General features: G+C 51.9%; 3 protein-coding genes across 3 annotated transcripts; 2 read left to right on the top strand and 1 right to left on the bottom strand.

The window, feature by feature from the left end:
- The first annotated feature begins 306 nt into the window (after positions 1-306).
- LOC117653522 (endochitinase A1-like) lies at positions 307-1,867 on the top strand. The gene is made up of 3 exons (XM_034399257.1): positions 307-449; positions 523-708; positions 791-1,867. Exons 1-3 carry the CDS (start codon positions 423-425, stop codon positions 1,502-1,504), a joined length of 927 nt encoding a protein of 308 aa, XP_034255148.1. The 5' UTR covers positions 307-422; the 3' UTR covers positions 1,505-1,867.
- LOC117653510 lies at positions 1,849-13,707 on the bottom strand. The gene is made up of 9 exons (XM_034399224.1): positions 13,440-13,707; positions 8,511-12,592; positions 8,325-8,379; positions 8,177-8,225; positions 7,914-8,086; positions 7,585-7,817; positions 7,328-7,502; positions 7,104-7,236; positions 1,849-7,004 (listed from the first exon to the last, which is right to left on the bottom strand). The coding sequence occupies exons 2-9, from the start codon at positions 12,507-12,509 to the stop codon at positions 4,262-4,264; spliced, it is 7,560 nt and encodes a 2,519-aa protein (XP_034255115.1). The 5' UTR covers positions 12,510-12,592; positions 13,440-13,707; the 3' UTR covers positions 1,849-4,261.
- Positions 13,708-13,715: 8 nt separating this feature from the next.
- LOC117653527 (probable 39S ribosomal protein L49, mitochondrial) lies at positions 13,716-15,868 on the top strand. Its single transcript, XM_034399261.1, has 3 exons — positions 13,716-13,901; positions 14,528-14,708; positions 15,345-15,868. The coding sequence occupies exons 1-3, from the start codon at positions 13,788-13,790 to the stop codon at positions 15,623-15,625; spliced, it is 576 nt and encodes a 191-aa protein (XP_034255152.1). The 5' UTR covers positions 13,716-13,787; the 3' UTR covers positions 15,626-15,868.
- The last annotated feature ends 6,069 nt before the right edge of the window (positions 15,869-21,937 follow it).

Raw genomic sequence — 21,937 nt, forward strand, 5'->3', positions numbered from 1 at the left:
CGGCTCTCGTCTCGGGTAACCTGACCGAGTCGGGGGCGGCGGCGGCAGACCGGGCAGGGCAGACCCCAAAAAGAAACGAAGCCAGTCTCGCCGGGCCGGGGGGTTTGTGTTGCTCCCGTCTCCATCTCATTATTTTGTTTGTGTGTGTTTGTGCGCTGTTTGCCAGGTCCGACGGGTCCGACGGCGGCGAGTTGACGGTCCGGCCCAGCCGGCCCGCCCTGCCGTCGCTGGCCACGCCGCCCGCGTCCCCCGCCCCCGTGCCGCCCCCGAGGAAGAAGCGGCGCGCGCGCTCGGCCCACGGCCACCCCCACGGCCCGCCCCCGCAGCCCCCCTCGCGCACCAGGGCCGGCTCCAGGCCGCGGGACGGTGACGATGGCGCCGAGGGGACCCTCAACGACTCTATCCTCAGCCCAGCCAACACCATGGAGCTGCTGCAGCGCATGGCGAAGGTGATCTTTCATTTTCAATTCCTTTTTCCGAAATGTCCTGAACTTGAATTTAAACAGTGGGTGTTTCCGACAGGCGGACGCGCGGGTGGGCGTGCGACGGGCCGGGGGCGCGTGGCGCAGCATGGACAGCCTCGACGCCGTGGAGGTGAGGGCGCGGTCGCTGCCCCGCCCCGCCTCCACCTCCGCGTCGCAGCACCTGGCGCAGTCCAGCGAGGCCCTGGACGGCCCGCGCAGCCTCGACCTGGACCTCGACAGGGAGGTGCGTCCTGGCCGTGCCGCGCCTCCGCAGTGCGCAGCCTCGTGCCGTGTTCAAGCTCAACAAGGGGCTGCTTGTGTTCCAGGGCGTGGTCGGCGTAGCCGCCTTCACGCTGCAGAGCTGGGACGAACGCGGCTCGACGCGGCCCTGGAGCCCCCCGCTAACCACCTCCGCGGCGCTGCTGTCCCCGCGCCAGTGGAGGCCCCTCAGTGCCGGCACGGCCTCGACGGCCTCCACCAGGGCCATGTCCGAGTTCATCAGAGAGAGCTACTCGTCGAGCGGCCCGGCCGAGCCGCCCGCTGCGCAGGAAGCTGTCACGGCGCAGGCGGACGCAGCGGAAGCTGATGGCTCCAAAGCGCTTCCGGGACAGAAGGCACTCGACGCACCGGAAGCAGCTGACCAACCCATCGCACGCGCAGCCTCGCCCGCCGCGCCGACCGTCACCGAGGGGTTGGACACGTCGGACACGCGCGACGCGGAGACGAGGCCCTTGACCTCGTCGCCGGCCTCGCCCGGCACGGCCTCGGCCAAGAGGGCGGACCTGCTGGACGTGGCGGTGGCCGACGGACGCCCCGGCAGCGCTGCGTCGTCCACCACCGAGTCTCTGGGCGAGCTGGAGAACGACATCATGCACATGCTCAGCACGTCCGGGTCCGCGTCGACCAGGGCGGGCGCCGAGGAAGAGGACGGCGCCAAGGACGGAGAGGGCCGCGAGGAGGCGGCGGCAGTGCCGGCCTCGATGCTGCAGCAGCACCGGGACGCCGCCAAGGACGCCGTGCCCGTGCCCCTGTCCACGTAGTACAGCAGGAATGGCCTGTCCAGGAAGCCTATGAGACGTCCAACAGCCGATGCCATAAACTTCATAAACTTCCCTACGTAACGTGCTTCGTTGCCTGCGTTGACTAGCGGTTGCACACCCTACTTTATTTAATGTGATTGAAATTAAGATATTTTCTCCGGTGGTGCAAGTGGGTGTAGTTACTGATTTTTCAGACTAGTCGGTGACCAGCTCCAACCCAAAATGTACATATGTGAAAAGAGTTGTAGCATTAGGTATTATTGTGAGAAATAAAAATAAAAGTCGTTATATTCCATTGTTCTTGCACTGTGTTAGGGAAAATGGGACATAAAAACGAGGCATGATTAACATTACTGAAAGCAGTTTTCTTTCTATTTATTAACTTCCCAAAATCCAACCAAGACAAAATAATGTTTAAGATAATCACGCAACAGATGCGGTCAGAGTCTTGGGACGAAAATAATTTCTGACCTACAAGAGAGATACAGGCGGTTAGTCAATGGTCACTGGGAACACGAGCACACCTGCTACTGTCCTCTGAGATGCAGTGCAGGACGGAGACTCGCTTATCAACATTTGTGAGCGCTACATCAACACTCATTTAATTATAATAATTATAATTTAAAAAAAAAGAACATGTCTTCAAAATGATCACAAAAAAATATGAAGAAACACAAGTAAAATGTAACAGAACTAACAATATGACACTGTACTGTCAAAATACAAATAAGAGTGTGTTTAAATAAAAGGTTGATTGAGATAGATTTGCCTGTGAGTGACAAAGAAAATGAAGCAGGTATAGTTGTTCACAACTTCATAAGATAACTTGCTTAAATAAAAACTCAGATTAGGATAAAGTGTTAACCCCTAACTAATCCAGACCAATGATCTATGTGATAATAAAAGAATAGGCAATACAGCAAATAAATAATTACAATACAATCACTCATTATATATATGTACAAGGTAAGGTAACATATACAGAATATTATAATATTTTCCCAACTTAGCTTGATGAGACATTAAGAGAATGAGAATAAATGTAACAAAGGAGAAGGCTCTTGGTGATACGATGATTTCACTATGAATCTTATTCTTATAATAATTTATCCTTAAAAAAATAAATTAATTAAATCAGGCATTATTTGTGTCAGGCCAACTCAGAAGCAAATGAAAAATACTTCTCACAGAAAGCCAATTATGTAGCCTTTAAGTGAAATTCTCCACAAAATAGATACAAAAATAGCTCATTAATCAACATGATTACCCTATCCCATCAGACTGCACAAACTTTTCATCACAACTAAACTAAGCGTAACAATTTTAGCTTTCAAAAATTTCAAGCCGAAAGTCTACTGGTAAGAATCAATAAGATAGTATACACCTCAAATTCAGAGCTTTATCGAACAGATTTTTCATTCTGTACCTAATTCAAAACGACTAAGAATAAATGGAACACTCACTTCAGATAGTTTGCTGCAAACCCACATTTGCAACCAACCTTTGCACACACACACTCACACACAAACACTCACACACATTAATGCAAAACAAAATTCTGAATTATAAAAGTCACTCTACACAAATACAAGAATGACAAAAACAGTCAAGAAGCATAGTGATTGTGGCAGTCAAAACTAAAATACAAACAGAGCTTCAGTAGATATGCTATCATGGCTCTGAAAATGAAATAGCAAACAATATTTTTTAAATGAACCTACTCAAGCTATGATCACAGTTTAAGAAATGACTGCTCTCATTGAGAGAATTTAAGTTGTACAAGTACTGTATCTTTTTCTGAGGCAAAGAGAGCAAAGCAGCTCAATTTAAACAAAACAAAACATAAGGGCAATTAGTATAGCAGCTGTTAGCTTGACTAGTTCTCTAAAATAAAAGGAGTTCTGCTTTCCCTTGAAGAAATCACACAGTATAAAATAGAGCTTGCTGTTGAAAAATAAGTTTGCAGCAACCTAAGTTTATCTCTTGGTGCGTCAAAAATAAAACTACTATATGATCTACAACAGGTATAATTTTAGTAAGCTGCTGTGAAAACAAGTTGGTCCTAACACTTAGCAAGTTTCCTGAACAAATGATTAACCCGAGGAAAGCACTGATCATGACATGAGCGTAATTAGCTTACCTTCTCATGCCAAATGAGAAATCAATTTTTCCAATCAGCAAAATTTAGAGTTATTTTCATTCCTGCACATCAATATCACAGCAACATGAGCAACCCTTATGCTCCAAAGCACTTCACTTGAATTGCTTCCAAAATCAGACCTTACCTTTCCAAAAAAATACTTTTGATTCCCAACGTACTTTAGCAGCACTTTCTTTTTCAAATCTGAGTTGGCCCATACAGTAATAATTGTTTGTATCCTTAACTAAAGAAACAATCATTGTGCCAACAAGGGGTCTAAGACAACAAACTAATGTTGCATATATATTTATAAATATACAAGTTACAAATTCATTCACCTGGATAAAATGCATTCAGACTTAGCAGCCATGGGAAGATTTATACAAAGCTGGATACTAGTTTCTACACTAAGCTCACCCTGTAATATGTACATACAATCGTGCAAGAAGTCCGCCTAGTTTACAAAAGTTACTTTTCACAGTAATTAATTATATACACTCTTAAATCAGATCTTGCTCCCTACATCAAAATTGATCGACTTGCCAGTCTTGTCTCAAGGGAAAAGATATGTATTCATAGTCTAAATTGACAGCTATTCACAAGGGTGCAACACCAAACTAGCTAGGAAAAATATCAAGTGCTGGACTTGACATTTGAGGTGTCATTGGGCTCTGACAGTTCTTCCTAGTGATGGTTACAGACACTCCTGATGCCGAGACAGCTTTGGGCAATGGAGGGCTTTCCTTCCGGATCTGTGTAACAGTCAGTGCCTTGGGAAGTTTCGGCAAGTTTTCCACAGGTATTTCTGACTTGCTCAGGATATCTACTGGCTCAACTGTAATGCTCACACTAGAGTCACTTTCAGAATTTCGGGATTCATCATTCCACATGGCTTTTGCTTGGTCTCCAGAGCAAACAGCACTGATGGTGGGAAGAGACGACTGTTGCACATCATGAACTTCCACAACCTCTAGGTCATCCTTCTGGTTACGTGGTGCCACTGAAGACGTTGCAGTTGAAGTTTGCCTTTTTTCTTTCAGTCTTTTCACAGACTGTGATTTCTTTTGTTCAAGTTGGCGTTGTTGTCGCAATGCTTGTAATTTCTTGAATTGCTGAATCGTAAGGGAGAAGGATTTTCCACCAGCAGTGACATGAACCTTGCCTTGTTGCTGAGTAGCTGATTTTGAATCACTATTGGCAACAGGAGGCGATGGGGCAGGCAGATTTGAAGACACAGATGACGTAACACTTACTGGTGAGGGAACAGACTGCGAGGTATATATTGGCGTAATTGATGCTGGCATGTTCAAGGATTGAGGTCCTGGTTTAGAGTACACAGATTTGCTGGGAGATGTAGGTATGATACTAACATAGGAACCAGATGAAGCACGAGAAGTGGTCACTGATGTGCTACTAGGTAATGCAGCAGAGGGTGATCTGTTCGGACGCATATTTTGAGAGTTGATGGGGTGCAGATCCGGAACAGACGGAGGTGATGAAGGAACCGCAGTGAGACTGATGGAACGGGTTAGATTCACAACAGGGGCTGATGAAAGGGATATGAACTGCGGTCGGCATGTTGACACAGCAGAATCCCAGGAGTTGCCATTATTCGGACGAATTCCCACTTGGTAAGTGCTAGTAGGACTGGATGACTTCAAAACTCCTCCAGAAGAGGGTTTTGGGAGAATGGGTTGCAATTTTCCAAGAACTGACGGCTGTTTCTCCGGTGGAGACTTCAAAGCTGGCTCTGCGGTAATCGTCACACCTGAAGACACAGACACCGGTGGAATTGAAATGACAGAATGCCCTGATGATACAGAAACTTGTGGCTTTGAACCATGGGCACTGTCTTGGACAGATGTAGGGGTCTTAACAGTCAAGCGGATGCCTGGTGGCGTTTTGACAGCTTGCGGAGCCACTGTTGAAACTTGGAGCCCAGATGGAGTCGCCTGCAATGTTGCCATTGGCTTCACTTGAATTGTGGGTTGAGGCGTAGACTGTGGCATGGACTGAGATGGGAGCTCAGGCTTGGCCTGAGGCTTGGCCTGAGGCTTGGCCTGAGGAGCGGACTGCGCCGTGGACTGAGATGTGGATTGCGGCTTGGGCTGGGGTTTGGCACTTGGCTGAGTCGGCATTTTAGCCACAACCCCCTTCGACTGCTTCTTCTTGGTCTTGGGGGGAGGAACGCGAATCTTGAGCGGAGCAAACGGCGTGCCTTGGCCCCCGCTGGGCCTCGCCTGCCCCTGTCCAGCCTCTCCCGATGGCGAGGGCAGCGACACTGGCGAGGAGATCAAGTGCACGGCGGTGACGGCTGCTGCGGCGTCGGCAGCGGTGAGCACGGTGCCGCCCGTCAGGGCCAGGGCCTTGTCCTGCTTGCCTCGCACCGGCAGCACCTTGACGGCCTCCACGGGCGCCTGAGGCTTTGCAGTCGGCAGGGGCGCTGGCGTCGGCGCCTTGGGTGGCGCTTGGGACGGCGTCGGAGGCCCTGGCAGCGTCGGAGGCCTCGGCGTGGAAGACTGGGATGACGTCACGGCCTGGGCGGGCTTCGCCACGGCGGGGACGGCCTCGGCCGCAGCAGCCGCAGCAGCCGCAGCCGGGACGGTGATGGTCGAGCCGTACGCGTTCAGCCTGTTCTGCACGCTGCGGGTGTACGAGGTGGCCTTGGCGGTGGCCTGGGGCGCGAGGACAAGCTCGCCCTGCCGCCAGTACCTCTCCATCAGCACCAAGTGTCGCAGGAAGCTTGACTGGCTGCCATAGGGCCTCTGCAGCTCCTGCCACAATTTCTTTGTGTCCTTGTCGAACTGCAGGGTGGATGTGCATTTCTCCCAGGCCCGATTGGCCGAGGGCTCGTCATCGAACTGGAACTGGAACTTGCCATGAAGGGCCAGTTCGTCTTCGCCAGGGTAAAAAGGGGGCAGTCCCTTGCGGACAAATTCCATTGCGGGGGAGTCTGAATCCTGCTTCGATTTAGCTGGCTTGCCACTCTTTTGACTCTTGCTGCCGCTCGGTTTGGATACTGGTTCAACAGAAATAGTGAGTGAGGGGTAAATCTCATGTGAAATCCTTGAGGTACTCTTCACCACTGCCTCGGTCTTTTCCTTGGACTTGCTTGACACATCACTACTTCTTGACTTTTTCTTTGGCTGGTCTGCTGCGTCTACTTCACCAGATAATGTTGCATTGGATCCAGAGCGCTTCCGTTTTCCTTTTGGGAGACTGTCTTCAGTGCTTGCAGAATTTGATGAGGTCGCTCCAGAGCCTGAAGGGGTCTCCTCTTGTTCTTCATTGGGAATTTCCGGGTCAGCAGTGCCATCATCCTCACCCTCTGATACATCAATATCATGGCAAAGCAGAATTCTAAAATGAAACAAATTAGGGCCAATTAGCAACATTGATTCTTAAATATTCAGTAGATGAACGTTGGAGCAATTGAACAGATGTAGGTTGATAACTCACCTTTTTCTATAACTTGTAAAGAACTCTCTCTGATTAGGTGAGAGGCTAGAACCTGTATGCTTTACACGAAGTGTTGCATAGTAACGGCATAGCTTACAAACAAATAATTTGTCTGATAATCTAGCAGGGATTCCTATAAACAGAACAGTACAAAAATGTCAAACTAAGCATTCATCTCTAAAATAGACAGTAACAATAAAACTTAATAAGATGACTGCTCTTACCATCATGTTCCAAACAAATATTTATCTCACTAGTGTTGGTCAGATTATACATGTGGCTCTTTGACAAGCGCCTTTTGCACAATCCACAAGACATAAAATATTCCAGGTAGCTGAAATGCTCCGGACAGAGTGGTAATGGTAAGTGTTGATGAGCAAGCTCCAAATCAATTGGACACTGAAAGGAAAAGGTAAATTTAAAGCGACAATTGTATTAGGAATGTGTTTGGCACTTAAAATCAATTCAGAAATGCATTTACCTTTTTCATAACACTCTTCCTAATTTTAATGTACCACTTCTTTCGCAATGAGTGCCTTGCTGGCTGAACACATCCTGTCACACTACATGTGGCCATGGAGCCTTCAAACTTGCTCTTACTATCCTTCCTGTGAGAAGTCTGTGGCTTGGATGATGATGGGCAGTTGGCTTTGCGATCAACATACCGTATGCAAGCATCGCATAAGCATGAATCAAGAGCTAAATGGGTTTCAACTGAGAGAAGGAGAAAAAAGAAAAGTTGTTTTCATGACAAAGTACAAGGGTGAAAACCAGTCTGAGTAACAGAAGCAAAATAAAATAAAAGAATACCTGACATAATCTTCATCTGTCTTTCCCTGCTCTTTAACTGAGCAACATGACATGGTGTATCCAAAGAACCAAATTTTCCAAAACAGTAACTGCACACATCTGAACACAACCGCCCAGGATGAATGGAAAATGAGGAACTTTTCTCAGGGATAACTAAATTGGCACCAGTTTTACTAAAAAAAATATATATAAAAAAAATTAAAGATTAGTCCAGTTCATTTATTTAAATCAAATCAACTAAGGAATTTAATTAGTCAACTTACGCCTTCCCATCAGCCTCCACTGGGGCAGATACTTCCCCCACAGCACCAACTGAAACAGCAACAAAATAAAATAAAATAAACTTCATCAAAACACACACACACAAAAAGAAATGGAAAAAGAAATTGCCCATGAGTATTGAGGACTTACACTCCGGCCCATTCAGCAAAGCTGCATTTGATGTAACATCCGACAAAGTGGAGTACTGTGAAAAGAAGAAAAAGTCATGAATAATAAGAAACCTAGCAAAATATTAGTAGTTTGCAGAACTTGCAGTACAAGACAAAAAAAATACGCAGCAAATCTCAAATTTTAAAATACATGCAATTTTTTTACCTCCAAACTGGCATCATATTCTGGATATCTTCCAGCAATTGAGAACTCCTCCAAACCTCCTGGATTTGGCTTGCCATTTTTGAACACCATGCGCAATGGCTTGTTTTTCTTATCCCGTTTGGAATCTTTGGGAACTTTTATCACAGCTTTTAGGCGCCCAGAAGATGGAGCCAAGCCATCCTGGCTTCTCCTCTTGCTCTGCCGGTTTGATGCAGCTGCAGCAGCAGCAGAAACAGATTGCAGCCCCAAGGAACTCAGAATCCATTCCTTTATTGCTCTCTTTTCTGGGCTTTGTTCTTCTTCAGTTATTTCTCTGCGCTTCTTTTCAATGTCTTTTAGTTCCAAGTTGAGTCTTTCAACATCAGCTTCCAATCTTGGTGACAGGAGACCTGGTTGCTTCACTTGAACATTCGGACATTCCACAGTCATGCTTGATGAGCTATCATTTATCACATTGGCCTCTTTGAGTTTTTCTGTATCTGAGATGGACTCCATCTCAATGTCTTTCATTCCATCTTGGCCATCTTCAGGAATATTTTCTTTTCCATCTAACTTGCAGCCGTCCTTCTCCTTAGCAGGTGATGAAGGACGAATATCATTTTTCACAACCCACATCTCATTGACAAAAGCCAATGATGAGTCAGCAGAATGACTTCTAGGTCTGCCTGGTCCCTTTTTCTTGATAACCAACTGAAGGCTTTGTGTTTCAGGTTTACTTACGCTATCCTCACTGATTTGTTTCCTCAAACCATTTACACCAGCTTGCTTGCTCAAACCATCTTCACCAACTTGTTTACTCAAGCCAACTTCACCATCTTGTTTACTCAGACTGTCTTCATTAACATTATTACTCATATTACCATCATTGATTTGCTTGCAATGAGTATCTTCATTGATTTGTTTAGATACTTCATCCTCAATTATTTGTTTACTCACACTATCCTCATCATCTTGTTTACTTGAACAAACAACACTGCTTTGTTCACTCACACCATCCACCTTGGTTTTGTCCTTTCCATCAGTTGTTTGCTTATTTTCTTCTCGCAGTCTTGTTTCCAAATCCTCATCAATGTCCATACTTTCATGCTTTTCCTCCTCTTCAGACGAAAGCTTTGAATCCTGTTGGTCAGTGGCAGGTCTAAGTGGTGATGAAGTTTCTCTCGTAGATGAGACGGAGGAGGCAGACATATTAAGTTGGCGGTCATCTTTTGTAGGGGATGGAGAAAGCCTCAAACAGAATGACTCTCCATCGTCAATAAAGGATCTCTCTGGAGTCAGTTCTAGGTCTCCCTGGAGTGCTGGAGAGTTGTTAACTGGAGTGCTACATCTCTCAGTTGCAGTTTCTCCAGTCAGGCCATTCTCTTCCATGATGGGCAAACCAGCGGGATCATTACTCACACTTGATTCCTTATCAGCTGGCTGCACTGCCGTTGCTGAGGAAAGGGAACCGCTTAAGGCGTCACCAGATGCAACAGAGGCTGTTTTTGAAGTCATCGAAGAATGCTCATCAAACAGAGGTTGTTTCACTGTTACAGCAAGAGTACTATCCAAAGTACTCTGCTGGGGTTGCTTAGGGGAAGTGATCAGAGACTTCTCCTTGCCTAAGCTTCCATTCACTGGGCCATCACTTTTGACTTCTGATGCCGCTTTACTGGAAATTGTCACAGGTTTAGGTCCAGATCCAGCAGAGTCTCGAACAGGGGACTTCCCTGGGCTTTGCTTTGGTGAGGTTGGAACCAATATGTTTTCCTTGATTGAGCTGCTGTTCACAGGAAATGATGCAAGGACAGCTTCAGATGCAACTTTAGGAGTAGTAGAAACTTGGTCATTCTGTGTTGATTCCATCATTGGTTTTACAGCAGAGACATTTCTATTCTCTTGAGAGTCGATTTTATTAAGAGCCTTCTCAGGACTTTTGGGAGTCTTCGGGATGATTGGTTCTCTGACTGCTTTGACAGTCCAAAGAAGTGTTGGTATACCATGCAACTTGCTGGGTTCCACTGACAATATTCGTTGGCTTTGGCTTTTCTCAGGAACGTCAGTGTTAAAGCTCATTGAGCGCTTAGTGCATCTTCTCAGAAGTCCAAAGTCTATGCGCGTGTTCTTCTTTGAAACAAATTCAACTGTTTCATCAAACACATTCTTATTTTCACTCGTTTTCAGAACTATTGGTTCAGGCAATGTGCTTTCAGGATTAGAAGGATCTTGAGGCTGGTCTTCTGCATCAGTCAAAGGCTTCTGTGAAGATGTGAGAGAATCGGTTTTGCTATTTTCATCAAGTTCACTAGGAATATTTGGAGGATTGGACTCAGTTTCTTCTTTCTTCTCAGAACTGTCCACAAGTTGCACCTCTTTATCATTTGATTGACATAAGTCAGTTTTCTCTGAAGGTGCATCTTTGGTAGATTTTTCATCATTCATCTGGGGAAATGTTGAGTTGGTAGAAGATTCACCACAGGGTGATGGTGGGTCACAGGTTTCACCTCCATCTTCTCGATTTTCACCATCTGAATCCCAATCAGACTGAATATGGTTTAAAATTTCTTTTTTCTTCAGATATGAATCTTTCCCATCAACACTTTCATCAGATATGCTCTTTCCTTTGGTCCCATCAGATTTTATAAAGGGAGAGCCAACTCTTTCAATCATATCTTCATCATCATTGCTCAAGGACCCAGCAACATCTTCAGTGTCCATTTCACTGTTCTTGATTCTACTAAATGCATCAATGAAACTGGACGAGTCACTCTCTGAAAAAATACTGGACTGCTCATCAGATATATCACTCCTGCTGTCATCCAATTTATCTTCATCCTTGTTCACCAATCCAGCATAAACCCTTTTTTTCTTCTTCTTTTTTTTGGAAGTATCTGACAAAAGATTTTCATACAATGAAGATCTTTTTAATTTGGTAGGAAGGCCATTTCTCAGAGGTCGTACAGCACTATCCGATCTGGTAGTGGAACGAAGACTGGACACACTCAAGGCTTTGGGAGAACTTCTCAAAATAGTCAAGGATCTTGTCGATTTTTGAGAAGCTGGACTTCCAGACCGAAGCCTTACAGCTGAGTCATCAACCGGGAAAAGTTCGCTAATATTCTTCTTTGTAAGTTTGGGGACAATCTTCTCATCACCAGTGCCATTAACTGAATTAGAAATGGAATCACTGCTGCTGCCCTGATTGGCAAGATCTTTAGCATGAGACTCAACACATGACTCTGCATCATCAGGGACACTCAAATCGTCATCATTAACTTCACTAGAAACTTGATTTGACTGGCTGCTGTCTGAAGCAATACTTTCTGGGGATGAATTTACTACAGAAGCCTTTCCTTTCTTCGAGGAGGCAGAAACTAATTCTTTCTTAGATTTTTGAGAAGTCTTTTTGTTTGCTGTTGGTCCCTTGGAAGGAGGAGAAACCTTCTTGAAGAAGTTCATAATCCCCTTGTTTGCAGGGGAAGTGACAGGACTTTTGACTTTCCCTTTTCCAGTTTTTTTGACATCTGGGGCTTTTCCCGCAACACTGCTAGATGAAGAGCTTCGAGAAAGTCTAGTGGTGGCTGGAGACTCTGCTCTGTCAAGAGAAGCTTTGGAAGCCTTTTGACGTTTGGAACTACTGCCTTCAGGGGAGTCATCAGGCGATTTAGATGTGCTAGCCTCATTATCAGTTGCAGCATTCTTAGGTCTCTTAGGACGAGAAATCAAATTAGATCTTTCAGGCCGAGAAATTAAAGAATGACTCTTGGGCCGAGAAACCAATGAGAAGGTTTTCTCTGGTCTAGCACTATCTAGCTCGCCTCCGACCTCCAAAGAGATTATTGGTTTACGCTTGGCAGCTTTTAACTTCACCTTTCCTTTCTTTGAGACCACTGGCTTCAGTTTACCTTTCTTCGAATTTTTACCAAGGGCAATGGTAGGCATTCCTGAAGTAGATTGGCTGTCACTGCGCAGAGGTCTTGCCTTCGCTCTGCCTCTCTTCGGGACACTTGCTTTACCCATTGTGACCCTTTGATTGATTAATGGCTTGAGAAATAGATGCAATTATTGCATTTCTCAAAATCTTCGCAGCAGCAGCAGAAAATCTGCCAACAAGAAAAAAAAAACACGTTAGAAACATTTTTGTTGTAGTTGGTTCTGTTTTTGCAAAGGGTTAACTGAGACCATAGGATGGACTAAGAAAAAGGTAACAAAATTATAACCAAACTGAATAAAATATAATCTAGACATCATGGTATGTATTATTTTTCATTTAAAAAAATTAAGAGGAAAAGGTCCAGCTGATTTGGACTCTTCAAAGGGTTGTTTCAAGTCAATTTAACCAACGAATTGTGAGTAAATAATAAAATAGAAAGATTAAAGGATGAGTAAATACATATCCTGTGCAGGAAAAATAATATTTAGACCCACACCAGAAAAGAAAGAAACAGTGGTGTTTACAGATGTCAAAAGACGGGCTACATGGTTAAGTTTTGACACAAATCCTAATTGATAAACACTACACTTTACAAAAATGGTCAGATAACAGACACAGATACAGCATGAGTAAACAATGCCTTGCTAAGCCAGTTGAAAATGTTAAAATACTTGGGCATAAGGGAACTGACCTAACCACACATTGTTCTAGTTTTGATTTGCCCTGAACAGTGAACTCTGGCATAATTAGACATTCCAAGAAACTGCATGCTTGAATATTGATTCAACTCGGTCTGGTCACGCAGGTGACTTTTCGGGAAGTTTTCGAAATTAAAATAAGCGGAGGAAAGAGATCACAGTATTGTGCTCGACGTGACTTACGAGCCAGATAAAAAAAGTTTCACCCCTCAGGGTAAAAAGTTGCAGCTGTTACGACGCGCCACGTTCTGTGCTGTCACACCTGACAGGACTTACGCGCGACAAGCAGCACAAAACATTTCTCCCAAGTGCACTCACCTTTCTACCCTTATCCTGCGGCCAAGAATGTACCGCTACCTACTGCCAAGAGGCCACCCCAGAACCATCGTCTAAAATCCTCTTTTCCGTGCTAAATCGTCCGCGGGCGACCTTCTTTCCACTGAATTCAGAAAGATGGATCACTAATGCACCGAATTCAACGCACATTTCAATAGAAAAACGTCTACAGACACACGAAAATCGTCATTAAATGAGGAAATCCTCGTAAACGTCCTACATGTTGCGCTTTCGTACCATCTTTTATCGCAGAAAGCACGAACGAATCACAACGCGTCCGTCGCCTTCCAAGTGGAGAGGGGCGGTGAGGAAGCCAGCGGTACCACCAAAATGGCAACTATGAAAACATTGAGTTTGGTCACTCGTCTTGGAAATAGAAGTTTTCCCACTAGACTGGGGCCTGATTTGACCAACAAAATAATTCCAGCGATACATTCCGTGCCGGTGAGCTGTTACACTAGAGAATCTTATCTAAACCTACGTTCACTCTGAACCACGATCATTTCTCCGTCTCTAGCAGACGCCGCCACCCAGCGCATTTAGATAAATAACTATGTTTTATATGTGACATGAATATGTCTGTCGATAGGGGCAATATTTTCTGCTTTTAAACAAATAAAAAATTATTTGCTTCGTAGTTTTGGCCATGAATGGATAGCACCAGTGGATCCTCTCACACCGAAAACATAACCTCTCGCACATGCTTAGCCATGGACTGTAGAAATCGTGATGTGAAGGATTCAACTAACACATTTAAATAGCGACCATTTTAAAATAGTTTTGGCATCATTTCCTTCCTATTAACCTCCAGTATTGTATATTTTGTGCAGCATTTTAGCTTAACGCTCCTAACCTGTCAACTGTCGAATCTTCGAATACTTTACCCACTGCTCTTTTCCTAACTTTTATTTTCCTTACAATTCTGGGCAAAACGAAGAAGGCATAAAAAGCAGAGAGTGGATTTTTTGTTAATTATACCGTGGTTCCTATTCTGTGAATAACTGCCAAACCTTAGCAATTGTAGTGCGTCTGAAATCTACTGTAAGTTTATATTTTTTTTAACTTTGCAGGTGCGGTATGCTAGGTTCAAATCAAGTCCATTAATCAGCAAGGATGAAAGCCAGTACACTGGATTTGAAATTTCTCGCAGCCCTGAGGAGTGGAAATTTGTTCAAAATTTGTTACCGGCACTCACTGTACCAGAACCCAAACCTAAACCTGAATACCCATCAGGATGGCGTCCCCAGAAAGGTAGGTTTACCATTTAAGATTAAGACGTAGCCACGCTTGAAATTAAGAGGAACTTCCCCTAGTGAAAGAATTTGCCTGTGCTCCACGGCTCCACCCCACCCCTCCCCTCCCTTCCTCCGCAGGACTCTCCCCCTCCCTTTCCTTGCTGCTTCTCGCGCCCGCGTCCCTCCCCGCCCCACCCCCGCCCCCCTCCAGCGGAGCACGAAGCACGCTCGCCTCGGCCGCGGAGCTGCGGGTTGCGGGTTGCCGCCGCGCAGGCGCCTCCAAGGCGACTCCGCGTTGCAGCACGACGTCTCTTCGTCCTCCTTTCTCCTTCGCCCTTTCTCCATCCTCCTTCTGCTCCTTCCTTCTCATTTCTCCTCCTTTCTTCTGTCTCCTTCCTTCTTCCTCCTTCCGCCTCCCTCCTCCTCCATCCTCCTTTCTTCTTCGTCCTTTGTCCTCCTTCCTCCTTCGCCGTCCTTCGTCATCCCTCCTCTTTCGTCCTTTCTTCTTCCTCCTTGCTCGGTGCTCCTTCCTCCTTTCTCCTCCCTTCTTTCATCTTTCTCCTTCCTCCTTCTGCCGAGGAGGGGCGGAAATACTAGAAACAAGGAACGAAAACGAAATTATTCGAGCGGGAACTGTTTGCTTGCCTTGCAGCCCCCGCCAACTCGGTCTACTTCATCCAGCGCACGGCCAACCACATGCTGCCCGTGTACATGAGGCGGAGCGGGCCCCGCGGCCAGAGCGTCCGCACCGTGGTGCGCTACGTGCAGGGCGACGTCTGGCAGCTGGAGCGCGACCTGCGGGCCATGCTGCAGCGCGTGTACCCGGACGAGCTGGTCATCACCACGCAGGTGAACGAGGTGGCCGGCCAGGTGGTGGTGCGGGGCGACTTCGTCTCGGCCGTCCGCGAGTACCTGCTGTCCGAGGGGTGGTGAGGGCGAGGGCCTCGGCCGTGGCCGCTCCGCCCTCCAGTGGGCCCTCCAGGGGGCGAGCGTCGGGCACCTGGACGCCGAGTGGCGGCGAATCCGACGCCGCCGACGACGCCACGCCGCGATCGACCTCCTGGCCGCACGGCCCCTTTGCTCCGCGCATTGACTCGCCGCGGAGGCTCATGCTGTGTTGTGTACATACTAGTGTAGGGTGTGATGTGAAATAAAGTGTCGTTTGTTCCATTTTCACTGACGTACTACATAATTTTCTCCCCCCACGTCATGTTCATGTCATCATCATTGTGGTCACCGTGATCAAGCTCCGGGCCTCTAGCAGATGATCAAGCCTCAGAAAAAGACCGCCGGGGGGGGGGGGGACGCTACCCAATGTGTGGCAACTCCGGCGCGCCCCAAATCGCCGAGGATTTGCTTGATGACGTGGCGGGGTGAAGGCTCGGTCTTCTTGGAGGCGGTCGTGACGTCACCGCGCTGGGCCCGGGATGACGCTGACGACACCGCGCCGCCCGGACACACTGGCAAACCCGCGCGCGTTTCGAGAGGGCGCAGCTAGAGAGTCGCAGCGAGAGGAGCGCGGCAGGGAATTTGATTGCGCAACAACGGCAACACCACCGCCGCGTTGATGTGGCCCTCGCGCGCACTCGCGTCGGCGTGGACGTGTCGCCGGGCTGTCACGCCGTACGCGGGCCAAGTGGGTCGCAAAGCGAGGCTGCCGCTGACCAGCCGGTCGGGGGTCTTCGGGGCAAGCGACACGAGGCGCCCCCCGCCGATGCCGTGGGGGCTACAGCCTGCAGACTCATTCCGAGAGTCGCTTTCGTCGCTCTGTCTCTCTCGCACCTGAAGGGGACGCCCCATGAGTGCGAGGGAGACAGGGTGACGAAAACGACTCTCGGAAACGACTCTGCTGGCTGCCTGGCCCGAGGCGGGGGCGAGCACGCGGACCACGCACGCACCCCGACGAGGACTCGGTCGGCGGAGAGGACTTGGGAGAGGGGCTGCGAGCTGTTCACGACTCCGAGAGTCGCTTTCGTCGCTCTGTCTCTCTCGCGCCTGTACGGGACGCCCTATGAGTGCGAGGGAGACAGAGCGATAAAAAGGACTCTCGGAATCCTGCTAGCAGTGTCGGCACACGCGGTCAATAGTGGCTCTGCGTTGTGTGTGTGCCGCCTCTCAATACGTAGTACCTAATTACCTTTGAAGCCTGCGAGGGAACATGAGCGAACATGACCTGGCAACCGATATCGGCGCCCTCGCCCTGCCAAGACCAGCCCGGCCGCAAAAACGCGAGCTGATTCCGGGGCCGAACGGTGTCCTCGCTCTGTCCTCCTCGCGATCCCACGGGACGCCGCATGGGTGCGAGAGAGACAGAGCGAGGGCTCCGCTGCGCGAGATCGCTCGGCAGGAAAGAGGGGCGACGACGACGACAAGGATTGAGGAATGCTTGTCCGGGCAAGAGAGCGCCTCGACCCGACCAGGCCCGCGCGGCCTCACGCTTTTATTGTGTAGCAGAGCTACGGTAACCGGAACTAGAGCGTGGGGGCCTCGGTCGGAGCCGGGCCGATGGAGGCGCGGCATGTAGGCCCCTCTGTAGGTACGCTCCGCGGTGGGCCCCAGTGTAGGCGCCGCGGCGGGCCCTGCTATTGGCCCCACCCCACGCCGTCACCTTTGATCCTCGATTCCCGTCGACGGCGGCGTGCCCCGCGGCCGCGGGCGAGGCCTCAGGCCAGCCCAGCCCAGGCAGCCACGCGGCGGCGAATTCCTTCTTGATTTTGCCGACGGGGGGCGGTCCTCGGCGGCGGGGTGGCTCCCGCTAGCTGCCCGCTAGCTAGGGCGCGGGGTTGGCGTTGTGAACCTCGGCCAAGCGGGCCTTGGAGGTTGGAGCGGCACGGCCTAAGCCAGCCTAAGCACCGAGGACTGGGTGCTGGGCGGGCCCGTAGTCTGATGTCTGATTCCGAGAATCGTTTTCGTCGCCCTGTCACTCTCGCGGCCATGATGCGTCCCGTACAGGTGCGAGAGAAACAGAGCGACGAAAACGACTCTCGGAATGAGTCTGCAGGCGTGCAGCCAGCGGTTGTGGTCCTGGTGGTTCTGCCGGTCCTGGCGCGGCAGCTTCGCTCCGGCTTTGCTTCTCCACACCGTGTCTCCACACCGTGCGCAACGGCACTCGGCGGAGAGGCGTGAGGCGCGCTGGCGCACACGGAATTCTCTCGGCACGGGATGTAATCCGAATCCAGCCATCCAGCGGCGTGAATGGAGGCGCGTTTGAGGCGCGTTTGAGGCGCGGGGCGAGGCCGCCAGCACCGCCAGCCAGCCCGGCGTGCCGAGTCAGCCGATGAGATGGAGTAGTTTCGCGAGCTGCATGCTAGAAATGCATTCTAGCGCCACACCAGCGTCGTGGTCCCCTCACTCCGCGTAGAATTCGACCTGAGGAAACTTTTCGAAAGTTCCCGATCCTCGCTGCAAATGCCTATATACCCCGAGGAGAGGAGGGTTTGACCACAGGACTCGGTGGCCAAGGCGACGGCAGCGGCCCTCGACCGCGCCGAGACTTCGAGCTCTTCTCAGTTTGATCGAGTCGTAATCCTTCCTTACAAAACTAATCATCATAAAATCCTATCAATCGAAAAGACTTTGATACCTGACGGGGAGCGTCGGCGTTTCTTCAGCAATAAGGCGATCAAGTTATAATTCTTTGATCAAATAGTGAGGAAACTCTTGCAAAAGTTAGCAGTGCTGTCCACTCAGAGAGAAAATTAATTTAGAGGTGCTCCTGTTTGGTTTCCCCCTTCTCTCGGCAGCCTCTCTCCCTTCCTTTCCCCGAGCCCTTCCCTTGCCGCTCGTGATAATAAACGACGTTGATGAGGCTTAGTCTCTCCCCTCGGCTGGCGTTTGTTCACCCTGGTTCACCCTTCCCCGCGAACTGAGCATCGTCTGGCCTCCATCGATTATCGCGAGGGCGCGCAACATGCACCGATGCAACCCTCGCGAGCCCTCGCAGCACAAAGCAGGGTGCTGCATGCTGTAATCCCACCCACTCACCCATCACGCATGGCTCCACGCTGTAGACTGATCCGCCGTTCTGTCGCTCTGTCTCTCTCGCACCTAAGCGGGACGCCCCATGAGTGCGAGAGAGACAGAGCGACGAAAACGACGGCCCTCGGCAGCAGTGTGCTGGGTACGCCGTAGAGTCGCTGGGCTCACACGAAATGAGCCCATATGGCCCGCAGTAAAACGGCCGCCTTTCGTCACGTGACTAAAGGCCGTCGTCATGCTCGTGGCCCGTGGCGGCCGTGGTGGAACATTCGTGCATGTATGGGCAAGGCGTTACTGCAGCCTGATTCCGAGAGGCCCTTCTCGTCGCTCTGCCTCTCTCGCACTGACGGGGCGTCCCATGTAGGTGCCAGAGACGGACGAAGACTCTCGGAATCAGTCTCCTGTCGGGGAGACAGGAAAGAGAGTCAACCCGTTTTTCGTATGTGGCCGCCGTCCGCCGTCGGATGCGACGACCAATCATCAGGAACCGATATTGACTTGAAGTTGGAAGTTCGGGAAACTTTTCCCTCCTCCTCCACCCGGCGGCGCGCGCACTCGCGGCCCGGCCGCGGCGCTCCACCCTCGGCCGGCGGCGGGCCCGGGGCGCGGCGCCCCTGGACGGCAGGCACGTCCGCGGCACAGCCGTGCGTGCGGGTGGCCTACCTCCGCCTCGCGCCACGCCGCGCCACGCCGCGCCAAGCCGCCGGCCGCCCGCCTCGCGCTCCACGCCGTGGAGTCCACGCTCCACTTGCAGCGGCTCGGCTCGGCTCCGCGCGCGGCTCGGCTGCGCTCGGCTCGGCTCTCGGCTCGGCTCGGGCCGCGACGCTGCCGCTCCGCTCGCGGTGCCGTTTGCTCTGCTCCGTGCCACTCCGTGCTCCGTGGCGGCCGGACGGGGAGGCGAGGACGCGGGGCGGGCGGGGCGGGGGCGGGGCTCGCGGCGGCTAATGAGAAACGCGAACGCGCTGGCAAGGACTGGCAAGGACGAGGACGCCGCGCCCGCTGCGCCTCGGGGGCGATTTTGACGGCAGCGCCGCGGGCGTGGGGCGTAGGGCGTTCCTGCCCGGACGAAAAGGGAAAGGGGGGGGGGCATCTGGTGCAGGGCGATGCAGGGCTGCACCGGGCTAGACACCTGTGGAGCGCCGAGTGCATGTGAAGGGTGTAGGCCTTGTGAGACGCACCGAGGCGGGGGCAGGAGGGCTTTTCCACACAGTACACTTGAGAAGACTCAAAGCCTCCGCTGCGACGTGGCGTCGGGAACAGGACAGGCGATAAATTTTGAATCTGTAGTGCTGTCATTGTGATACTTTTTATTAGACGTGCAGTCGTAAACTTTTCAAAATGGCGGTCTGGCGCTCCATCGCCGTCCTCGAGGTGGGATCAGAGGACAGTCGGGTGATCTAAAATGGCCCGGTCACGGCCGTTAGACGTGACAGGCTATGCTACGCTCCGCCCCGCACGTAGTCGCCGGTAGTCGCTGGCACTCTCTCTGTGGGGCCGTGGGGCCCCCAGCACTAGCGCCCCGCCAGGCCGCTGTGCGCTGTTGCCGCGCGGGGCCGCCTCGCTGCCTCGTCACGGCAGCCAGACGGTGCACGGCGGACCCCGCCGCCCCCCGCCGCGCCCCGCCACGCCCCGCCGCGTGCTGGCTCGCTGCTTGCTGGCGCGCTGGCGCGCAGCTTGGCTTGGTTTGCGAGGTTCTAGGCCGGCGGTGCGACCCGCTGGGCCGCAGGCTGGGCTGGCGCTGCGGCGAGGCGCGGCTGGAGCGGTGCCTCTCGCCTCTCTCTCACTGCAGGAGCCTGGAACCGCTGGAGCTTGCCGCTGGAGAATGAGCGCCACGGAGCCATTCCGCACAGTGTCTCGACGCTGTCTCTCTCCCACCCTTGCGGCGCACGCCACGAGTGGGAGAGAGACAGACAGAGCGACAAAGCACACTGTCAGAAATGACGCTCCTGGGACGGTGTGACGGCAGCGCTAGCGTGCCATGGCGGGCTGACGAGAGCGGTGAGCGGCGAGGCCGCGGGGCCCTACAGGTCGGGGAGGGATAGGAGGGATGCAACACGCGTGGCTGCGTCTGCCCTGCCTGCCCTCCAGCGTGCCCGCCCGCCGGCCTGGCCGCCAGCCTAGGCCTACCCCACCGAGGGGTGCAGCGTGTAGTCCCCGCCCCTCCTCCCCTCGCCCTCCCCTCGCCCTCTTTCGCCTTAGCGCGCCTGAGTGAGCAGGGCAGGCAGAGAGCGTCGTGCAGCACGGGGACTGCCCGGAGCGTAGGCAATCCGCCGCGTCGCCGCGCTCGACGCGCGTGCCTACCCACGCGGCTGTTGGAGCCGCTGGAGCTGGAGCGCGGGATCCCGCTCGCCAACGCGCTGGAGATCTTTCGGCTCCAGTCGACTGCCGTTGGGACCGTTGGGGTGCCGTCGGCACTCAATTCGCCGGGGCCAGCCAGGCGTGGCGCGGCGTGGCGCGGCGTGGCGGCGAGGAGTGGCGGGCGTGGCCACCTGTCCGTCCGCGCCGTCGGCCCGGCCATCTGCCCCTTCACCTCCATCGCCTCCGCGGCGTTATTGCTTTGGGGCGGCGGGGCAGGCAGGCGGCCAGCAGGACGGGCCGAAAGCACGGGCCGAGAGGACTGTCCAAGGACACGCTGGGGGACTGCGGGCCGTGCCCCCGCTTGCCTCGCTTGCTAATGACGGGCCCTAGCCTGGCCTGCTCGCTCGGCCCGAGTCCAGAGACGTCCAGGGCAAGCCAAAGGGCACCGGCGTGGACCAGCCTCAGCCTCACGTTTCGTTTCGCCTCTCATCTCATCTCCTTCTTCTCGTTTCTTGGCTCAGCTGCAATGCAGTTGTTGGCGCGCCGGGGCTTGGCCTGCTTGGCCTGCTGCTCCGCCCGCCTGCCGGGCCTGCCGGGTAGGCGAGCCGTGCCGAGCGCAGCTGCGCAGCGGAGCGAGTCGAGCCGAGCCGTCGACGACGAGGCCTTGCCGAGCCCGGGCAGTCAGCCAGGGCAGCATCAGCCGCGCCGCTCCCCACCCCGCCGTAGCCCCGCGTAGCGCTGGCAACCGCGCCGCCGCCTGCCGCCCCCGGCCGCCAACCTCGACCGCCTCCGCCTCTGCCGCCGGCCCCCGGCCCGGCCCCCGGGGCCCCAGCTCGGCGAGCTCGCCCTGCTGCGGAGGCCGCTCCTCGTCCTCGTTCCGCGTCTCGTCCCCCGCGACGTCCTGGCCGCGCAGCCTGGCCTGCCGTCCTTGCTCGCCGGGTTGCTGAAGCCCGAAGCCCGAAGGCTTTG

The sequence above is a fragment of the Thrips palmi genome, unplaced genomic scaffold (genome assembly GCF_012932325.1).
Source record: "Thrips palmi isolate BJ-2018 unplaced genomic scaffold, TpBJ-2018v1 HiC_scaffold_8, whole genome shotgun sequence".
Classification (NCBI taxonomy): Eukaryota; Metazoa; Arthropoda; class Insecta; order Thysanoptera; family Thripidae; genus Thrips; species Thrips palmi.

Coding starts and splice junctions, on each gene's coding strand:
- LOC117653522 (XM_034399257.1), top strand. CDS start 423: ATGGAGCTGCTGCAGCGCATGGCGAAG. Junction 450..522: donor TGCTGCAGCGCATGGCGAAG/GTGATCTTTCAT, acceptor TGTTTCCGACAG/GCGGACGCGCGGGTGGGCGT. Junction 709..790: donor ACCTGGACCTCGACAGGGAG/GTGCGTCCTGGC, acceptor CTTGTGTTCCAG/GGCGTGGTCGGCGTAGCCGC.
- LOC117653510 (XM_034399224.1), bottom strand. CDS start 12,509: ATGGGTAAAGCAAGTGTCCCGAAGAGAGGCAGAGCGAAGGCAAGACCT. Junction 8,226..8,324: donor TTTGCTGAATGGGCCGGAGT/GTAAGTCCTCAA, acceptor TTGCTGTTTCAG/TTGGTGCTGTGGGGGAAGTA. Junction 7,818..7,913: donor ACAGATGAAGATTATGTCAG/GTATTCTTTTAT, acceptor TCCTTCTCTCAG/TTGAAACCCATTTAGCTCTT.
- LOC117653527 (XM_034399261.1), top strand. CDS start 13,788: ATGGCAACTATGAAAACATTGAGTTTGGTCACTCGTCTTGGAAATAGA. Junction 13,902..14,527: donor CAGCGATACATTCCGTGCCG/GTGAGCTGTTAC, acceptor TTAACTTTGCAG/GTGCGGTATGCTAGGTTCAA. Junction 14,709..15,344: donor AGGATGGCGTCCCCAGAAAG/GTAGGTTTACCA, acceptor CTTGCCTTGCAG/CCCCCGCCAACTCGGTCTAC.